Source organism: Salmo salar, unplaced genomic scaffold (genome assembly GCF_905237065.1).
Source record: "Salmo salar unplaced genomic scaffold, Ssal_v3.1, whole genome shotgun sequence".
Taxonomy (NCBI): domain Eukaryota; kingdom Metazoa; phylum Chordata; class Actinopteri; order Salmoniformes; family Salmonidae; genus Salmo; species Salmo salar.
In genome coordinates, this window is record NW_025548360.1 from 74,986 (window position 1) to 84,570 (window position 9,585).

Here is a 9,585-nt window from a genome sequence, read left to right on the forward strand (position 1 = left end):
GAGGAACAGGGGGAACAGGGGGAACATGGGGAACAGGGGGAACGGGTGGAACAGGGGGAGCAGGTGGAACGGGGGAACAGGAGGAACAGGTGGAACAGGGGGAACAGGGGGAACAGGGGGAACAGGGGGAACAGGCGGAACAGGAGGAACAGGGGGAACAGGAGGAACAGGGGGAACAGGGGGAACAGGAGGAACAGGGGGAACAGGAGGAACAGGGGGAACAGGGGGAACAGGGGGAACAGGGGGAACAGGGGGAACAGGTGGAACAGGGGGAACAGGTGGAACAGGGGGAACAGGTGGAACAGGAGGAACAGGGGAAACGGGGAACAGGTGGAACAGGGGGAACAGGTGGAACAGGGGGAACAGGGGGAACAGGGGGAACAGGAGGAACAGGGGGAACAGGGGGAACAGGTGGAACAGGTGGAACAGGGGGAACAGGTGGAACAGGGGGAACAGGGGGAACAGGTGGAACAGGTGGAACAGGGGGAACAGGGGGAACAGGGGGAACAGGAGGAACAGGTGGAACAGGGGGAACAGGTGGAACAGGGGGAACAGGGGGAACAGGGGGAACAGGGGGAACAGGTGGAACAGGTGGAACAGGGGGAACAGGAGGAACAGGGGGAACAGGGGGAACAGGTGGAACAGGGGGAACAGAGGGAACGGGGAAACGGGGAACAGGTGGAACAGGTGGAACAGGGGAAACGGGGAACAGGAGGAACAGGGGGAACAGGTGGAACAGGGGGAACAGGTGGAACAGGGGGAACAGGTGGAACAGGGGGAACAGGGGGAACAGGTGGAACAGGGGAAACGGGGAACAGGAGGAACAGGGGGAACAGGTGGAACAGGGGGAACAGGTGGAACAGGGGGAACAGGGGGAACAGGTGGAACAGGGGGAACAGGTGGAACAGGGGGAACAGGGGGAACAGGTGGAACAGGGGGAACAGGTGGAACAGGTGGAACAGGGGAAACGGGGAACAGGAGGAACAGGGGGAACAGGTGGAACAGGGGGAACAGGTGGAACAGGGGGAACAGGAGGAACAGGGGGAACAGGAGGAACAGGGGGAACAGGGGGAACAGGTGGAACATGGAAATAAAGACAACAGCATTGAAAGTTTTGTTGATTTATTAGTTATAACATAACATTAATTTATTTTACTTTTTAGGTTAATTATTATTTTGAATCAGTTCCAATGATCTCTTTAACGCTATTAAACACATGATATGAACTGAAGCTCAGGAAGGAGTTGCAGTCAGAAAGGGGGAAGGTGGGTTTATAAAAGCCTACATGGTTTAAATGAAAACATATAGTCAACATAACTCACAGGATCAGAACAACACATATGGTTCCCTCTGTCTTAAAGGCACAGTAACATACAACACATATGGTTCCCTCTGTCTTAAAGGTACAGTAACATACAACACATATGGTTCCCTCTGTCTTAAAGGCACAGTAACATACAACACATGTGGTTCCCTCTGTCTTAAAGGTACAGTAACATACAACACATATGGTTCCCTCTGTCTTAAAGGTAATATACAGATCATAGTGATAAGTCAATAGAATATTGGATGTAACCATTCTAGAACACAGTGATGTAAATAAAATATAAAGCAAAATAATAATAAATCACTCTAGAACACGGTGATGTAAATAAAATAATAAGATACCACTCTAGAACACGGTGATGTAAATAAAATAATAAGATATCATTCTAGAACACAGTGATGTAAATTTAATAATAAGATATCATTCTAGAACACAGTGATGTAAATAAAACAATAAGATACAATTCTAGAACACAGTGATGTAAATAAAATAATAAGATATCATTCTAGAACACGGTGATGTAAATAAAATAATAACATATCATTCTAGAACACAGTGATGTAAATAAAACAATAAGATACCATTCTAGAACACAGTGATGTAAATTTAATAATAAGATATCATTCTAGAACACGGTGATGTAAATATAATAATAAGATATCATTCTAGAACACAGTGATGTAAATATAAATAATAAGATATCATTCTAGAACACAGTGATGTAAATAAAATAATAAGATATAATTCTTAAAGGGAAACTTCAGGATTTTGGCAATGAGACCTTTATCTATTTACCCAGAGTCAGTTGAACTCGTTGATGCCATTTTTATGTCTCAGAATGTAGGAAGTTAGATGCTAACGTTACAGCAATAACTGGAAGTCTATGGCAGATCATCTGACTCTGGGTCAGTAGATAAAGGAGTTAATCTGACTCTGGGTCAGTAGATAAAGGAGTTAGAACGGTAGAACAGGAGAACAGGAGAACAGTAGAACGGTAGAACAGGAGAACAGGAGAACAGGAGAACAGGAGAACAGTAGAACAGGAGAACAGGAGAACAGGAGAACAGGAGAACTGGAGAACAGTAGAACACTAGAACAGTAGAACAGTAGAACAGTAGAACAGTAGAACAGGAGAAGGAAACTAAAGGAAATGAAGGGCCAATAGCCTTCAGACGGTCAAAAGCGGAGAGGTCTCTTCTCTGCCTTATGGACACCAAGAAGATAACAAGGTGAGGTTGCCCTGCTAAATAAATTACCTCAATATGTCTGCATTTAAAACAAACATGTCTTCCAGCGAACATGAACTCTTCATTTTCAACAAGGTATTGAAAAACCTCTTCATACTCCCCATATCTGCATCCCAGAACATCTTCTCAAACTGAGGATGGTCATCACCATCATTACCACCACCACCACCACCATCACCATCATCATCAGCACCATCACAGTCATCATCAGCACCACCATCATGACTTTTCATCGACTCCATCAGGTCAGGGTGGTTTATCATCATCATCCTCATCTTGTCAGGGAAGCGCTCCTCCATCAACGCCATCATCTCAGGGTGACGAATCACCATCCTCCTCATCCTGTCAGGGTTGCGCATCATCATCTCCCACATCTTAGGGTGCTCCATCATCAATATCATCATGTCAGGGTGATCCATCATCATCACCGTCATCCAAATCCTGTCAAGGTCATCCATCATCATCCATTTAGGGTGAAGCATCCACATCATGTCAGTGTAATGTAATGCCGTCCTCCTCATCTCACGGATTTCCCTCATCAAGTCATGGAGACTCCTCATCATGGCTCCATCACCATCATCATGGCTTCTCCTGGCTTGGTCTGTAAACGCTGACAGATTGAACTTGAAGTGAACTGGAATGTCCTCAGTGTCGATGTGTTTAAAGAGTTGCCTTCCATCTGCATGTGTCAACAGGTTCACCATCTTCCATTTCTTCTCCAATCTCTTCATTTCTTTACAATCTTCAGAGTCTACATCCCTAAACACAGCCGCGTCCCACACAAAGCACAGAGCATTGAACTTGATCTGGTCCAAATCCAGAATACTACCCTTGTCGTGTCTATCATAGATAATGGTGAGAGAGAAGGGGATCTGAAATCCATCCTGGTAATTGATTTCATATATCATTGTAGATACCTCGTCATCTTGGGGTAGCTTGAAACGGAACCCATTCTCCCACTGAACTCCCAGGATCTAGTTGATCATCAGATCCACTACCTGGTCTTTGTCTCCCACCAGATAGATTGTCCTCCTAGTCCTGGAACTCTGCTCTCCAAACCTGAGCCTGGCTACTTTACCCACCGTCTGTATCGTCTCCATGGGGATCTCATAAACAGACGGCGAGCCAGAGTGCTTCAGTTCACTCTTTTCTTTAACATCGTCAGCCAATCGTGTGGTCTTTGAGAGGGTGGCGATGATGACTGGTGTGCTCCACTTGCTGATTCCAGCTTCACCACAGTCGTATCTGACTCTCACTGTGTACTTTGTGAGTGACTGCAGTCCGGCGATGATGTAGACGTTGTCTTGGGAAGTCCTCTTCATCCACTCTGCCTCCTCCTCACTCTCTTCTGTGGGCACCTCTTTGTATTCTACCACATAGTTCTGAATCTTGACCCCTTGTCCAATCACAGACGGCGTTGGACAGCATAGCATGAGCTCAGAGGAGTAGGCTTTGATTTCAGGCTTACCGGGAGGGCATGAAGGCAAGGTTCTGATGATGTCACTAACCTCGCTGTCTGGACCAAGGCCTGCTGAACACACGGCTCTGTATTTGAACTTGTACTGGGAAGCAGTCCAGACACTGTGTAGGCTGTGTGAGATTCAGACGTCTTCTCGCTGCTCCATCCATCTTTCTCATCAATACAGTATTCAATCAGGTAGTGGGTGACGTCATGGGCTCCCCTATCAGGAGGGAGCAACTCCAGCGTCACACTGTTGTGAGTTCTGTCACATGCTCTGGGCTTCTCAGGTTTAGATGGAGCCTCCAAATGCTCGTTTCTTTTGGATCCGTTCTCATAAAGGTAAATGCTGGCTCCTTCTTGTTCCTTGTTGGGAATGGAGGCCAAGAGGAAACGTGTTTGTGTGTCTTCTTTGTTAGCTTCTGCAAAATCTTTGAAAAGTCCAGCTTGCTTGTCCATGTCATCAAATATGTTATCAGAGTGGTACCATCTTGTCAGATCCGGTTTAACTGGAACTAAGGCTTGTGTGTTCTCAGAGCTTTGGGAATTCAAAGCTGACAGGATAGGGTCCTCGCACCCCAGAGAGGTGAAAGTGAAACATACAACACGCTTCACCTTTGGGTTCAAGACCTCTTTGTCAAGTTCCCTATTCGATGTGACTATCTTGGTGGAACACGTCTGACTGTAGTCCTCCGTAATCATCCTTAGGAACCGATCAACCACATTGATCTCTCTCTCAATGCGATCCATACATTCACTGAGGATGTTGCTGTTGAAACGGAACTCTTGCTGCTTTTTCAAGAAGTCGGACAACACCCTCTCTTCCTTTTCTCCCCCTCTAATAGACGGAAGGAGGTCCGCCAAAGTTGTCTTCAAATGCTCTGTGAAACACAGTTCACTTAACCTCTTGGGGCTAGGTGGGACGCTAGCGTGCCACCTGTGGTGCACTCCATCAACAGCAGGTGCATTTCAAGAGCGGCAAATTTGAATCCAAATAAATGTCAAAATTCAAATTTTTCAAAAATACAACTATGTTACACCATTTGAAAGATAAACATCTCCTTAATCTAACCACGTTTTACGATTTCAAAAAGGTTTTACGGCGAAAGCATAAATTTAGAGTATGTTAGGACAGTACATTTACAAGAGTTGTGTGTAATGTTTTGTCAAGTCAAAGACAGGGTCACCAAAACCATAAAACCAGCTAAAATGATACACTAACCTTTTACAATCTCCATCAGATGACACTCCTAGGACATTATGTTAGACAATGCATGCATTTTTAGTTCTATCAAGTTCATATTTATATACAAAAACAGCGTTTTACTATGGCATTGATGTTGAGGAAATCGTTTCCCTCCAATAACCGGCAGTCAAGTCAGCGTCACAAATTAAATAATTAAAATTAGAAAACATTGGTAAAATATTATATTGTCATTTAAAGAATTATAGATTTACATCTTTTGAACGCAATCAACTTGCCAGATTTAAAAATAACCTTACTGGGAAATCACACTTTGCAATAATCTGAGCACTGTGCCCAGAAAAATACGCGTTGCGATACAGACTAGACGTCATGTTGGGGAGATCTAAAATCGAAAATACTATGTAAATAATCCATTACCTTTGATTCTCTTCATCAGATGTCACTTCCAGGTATCACAGGTCCATAACGAATGTAGTTTTGTTCAAAAAAGCTCATCATTTATGTCCAAAAATCTCCGTCTCGTTAGCACATGATGTAAGCCAGCCGGACTTCTCGTCATGAACGAGGGGGAAAAAATATATTTCCGTTCGTTCAAACATGTCAAACGTTGTATAGCATAAATCATTAGGGCCTTTTTAACCAGAACATGAATAATATTCAAGGTGGACGAATGCATAGCCTTTTATAACGTATTGGAACGAGGGTACCCAACATGAAGTAGCGCGCCAGGTGTCTAATGGGACATCACCGTTCCATGGCTCTTGTTCGGTCAGATCTCCCTCCAGAAGACTCAAAACACTTTGTAAAGGCTGGTGACATCTAGTGGAAGCAATAGGAAGTGCCAAAATATTCCTAAACCCCTGTGTTTTTCAATGGGATAGGTTTAAAATCAATACAACACATCAGGTATCCACTTCCTGTCAGAAAATGTCTCAGGGTTTTGCCTGCCAAATGAGTTCTGTTATACTCACAGACACCATTCAAACAGTTTTGGAAACTTTAGAGTGTTTTCTATCCATATATAATAAGTATATGCATATTCTAGTTACTGGGTAGGATTAGTAACCAGATTAAATCGGGTACATTTTTTTTATCCAGACGTGCAAATGCTGCCCCCTAGACCCAACAGGTTAAGGTTTTCACTTTGGCATCAATTTCCTTGAAGTATTTTACAGGCTTGCTTCTCATTGCATCGTTGCATCTCATCTCCAGCTCACTGAGGTCTTCCAGCGCAGTCTGCCATTGGTCAACTAAGCTTCCACTGATCTGACGAACCATCTGGGCGGCAGTGGGGTCCAAGGCTTTTAACGGAAGTAGATTCACTTGCACAGGAACCCCCTCACCTACCTTCTAAGGCAAGGTTTTGTAGGTGTCCATGGCATCTTGAAAAGATACAGGATTGTTTTCCAGGAGAACGTCCCCATGGAATCTACAAGAGAACTTCTCGGTTTCAGTTTTAGAAGAGTTCTTCATGTCTAAAGCACTCTCACCCCCAATAGAAACATAGGGAACGCTATTAAGCTTCACTTTAAAGTTTCCCTCAATGTCTTTACGGTCCTCGTCACTTGAGACCTCACGATCAAACACAAAGAAAGCATTTGCTCCATAAAGTATACCTGTGACCACATGTGTAGCCTTGCCTTGGCTAAACATCTCCTTGTACTTTATGTGTTCCTGCCCAAGGTGGCTCATGGACAGTTGAGTGTTTTTCTTAGTGGTGGTGTAACAAAGTGTGACTCTCGCCTGATTCTGAGACTCTTTAACATCTTTAAAATACTGAGCTGATCCCTCCACCTTAACCAGCCCTGCCAAACAGCTTGCTTTGAGAGAGCCGTTCACATTTAACACAGAGTATTTGTCAGCTGTAGAGTCAGATGTGATGACTTTGAAGTCGGTAAAAGGCTTGTCTGTTGTGATGATGTTCCTTCTGAGTGCTTCCTCGTCCCACAGCGTCAGGCCTGTAATCAGAGGAGACAAACCAAACACTAACAGTTACTTCATTGTGTTTAGGTATGACTGACTGACTGACTGACTGACTGACTGACTGACTGACTGACTGACTGACTGACTGACTGACTGACTGACTGACTGACTGACTGACTGACTGACTGAGTAGTGAGCAAGCGTGCTACCTGGAATGAGGTGATCATTGCGACAGTCATACAGCAAACAGAATAACATGATGCATCACTGCTTGAGTTCAGTCCACTGGTGGTCAGAATACAACAAACAGAATAACATGATGCATCACTGCTTGAGTTCAGTCCACTGGTGGTCAGAATACAACAAACAGAATAACATGATGCATCACTGCTTGAGTTCAGTCCACTGGTGGTCAGAACAAAACAAACAGAATAACATGATGCATCACTGCTTGAGTTCAGTCCACTGGTGGTCAGAATACAACAAACAGAATAACATGATGCCTCACTGCTTGAGTTCAGTCCACTGGTGGTCAGAACAAAACAAACAGAATAACATGATGCATCACTGCTTGAGTTCAGTCCACTGGGGGTCAGAATACAACAAACAGAATAACATGATGCATCACTGCTTGAGTTCAGTCACCTCTTGAAAATATTGATAAAAAATGAAAATAAAAAACAGTTGTCTATTGGCCACAATGTATCATCACATTAAAACCTCTTATGGCTATGCCCCTTTTTTCTCACTTTCCGCCAGAATGACGTGCCCAAACTAAACTGCCTGTTGCTCAGGCCCTGAAGCCAGGATATGCATATAATTGGTACCATTGGAAAGAAAACACTTTGAAGTTTGTAGAAATGTTAAAATAATGTAGGATAATATAAAACAATAGACATGGTAGGAGAAAATCCAAAGGAAAAAAAACAACCGAATCAAATTTTTTTGAGAACATCCTCTTAGAATGGCATGTATAAGGTTATATTGAAGCTCCCTGAATGCAATTCCTATGGCTTCCACAGGGTGTCAGCAGTCTATGTTCAAGGTTTCTGACTTGTAACTTCAAAAAACAAATAAGAGATATTAGGTTTAGTACAGGGACAATCTTGGGAATTCGTGTTTGAGCGCGCCATGAAGACAGGACGCACCTGCTAAAATCGGTTTCCTATTGAACATACTTCTTTCCGTAAAAACTATTATACACTGCTCAAAAAAATAAAGGGAACACTTAAACAACACAATGTAACTCAAAGTCAATCACACTTCTGTGAAATCAAACTGTCCACTTAGGAAGCAACACTGATTGACAATACATTTCACATGCTGTTGTGCAAATGGAATAGACAACAGGTGGAAATTATAGGCAATTAGCAAGACACCCCCAATAAATGAGTGGTTCTGCAGGTGGGGACAACAGACCACTTCTCAGTTCCTATGCTTCCTGGCTGATGTTTTGGTCACTTTTGAATGCTGGCGGTGCTTTCACTCTAGTGGTAGCATGAGACGGAATCTACAACCCACACAAGTGGCTCAGGTAGTGCAGCTCATCCAGGATGGCACATCAATGCGAGCTGTGGCAAGAAGGTTTGCTGTGTCTGTCAGCGTAGTGTCCAGAGCATGGAGGCGCTACCAGGAGACAGGCCAGTACATCAGGAGACGTGGAGGAGGCCGTAGGAGGGCAACGACCCAGCAGCAGGACCGCTACCTCCGCCTTTGTGCAAGGAGGAGCAGGAGAAGCACTGCCAGAGCCCTACAAAATGACCTCCAGCAGGCCACAAATGTGCATGTGTCTGCTCAAACAGTCAGAAACAGACTCCATGAGGGTGGTATGAGGGCCCGACGTCCACAGGTGGGGGTTGTGCTTACAGCCCAACACCGTGCAGGACGTTTGGCATTTGCCAGAGAACACCAAGATTGGCAAATTCGCCACTGGCGCCCTGTGCTCTTCACAGATGAAAGCAGGTTCACACTGAGCACGTGACAGACGTGACAGAGTCTGGAGATGCCGTGGAGAACGTTCTGCTGCCTGCAACATCCTCCAGCATGACCGGTTTGGCGGTGGGTCAGTCATGGTGTGGGGTGGCATTTCTTTGGGGGGCCGCACAGCCCTCCATGTGCTCGCCAGAGGTAGCCTGACTGCCATTAGGTACCGAGATGAGATCCTCAGACCCCTTGTGAGACCATATGCTGGTGCGGTTGGCCCTGGGTTCCTCCTAATGCAAGACAATGCTAGACCTCATGTGGCTGGAGTGTGTCAGCAGTTCCTGCAAGAGGAAGGCATTGATGCTATGGACTGGCCCGCCCGTTCCCCAGACCTGAATCCAATTGAGCACATCTGGGACATCATGTCTTGCTCCATCCACCAACGCCACTTTGCACCACAGACTGTCCAGGAGTTGGCGGATGCTTTAGTTCAGGTCTG

At 44.9% G+C, this 9,585-nt stretch overlaps 1 protein-coding gene across 1 annotated transcript; it reads right to left on the bottom strand.

The window, feature by feature from the left end:
- Positions 1–2,434: 2,434 nt before the first annotated feature.
- LOC106594612 (uncharacterized) lies at positions 2,435–3,543 on the bottom strand. Its single transcript, XM_014186015.2, has 2 exons — positions 2,792–3,543; positions 2,435–2,752 (listed from the first exon to the last, which is right to left on the bottom strand). Exons 1-2 carry the CDS (start codon positions 3,480–3,482, stop codon positions 2,580–2,582), a joined length of 864 nt encoding a protein of 287 aa, XP_014041490.1. The 5' UTR covers positions 3,483–3,543; the 3' UTR covers positions 2,435–2,579.
- Between the last annotated feature and the right edge of the window lie 6,042 nt (positions 3,544–9,585).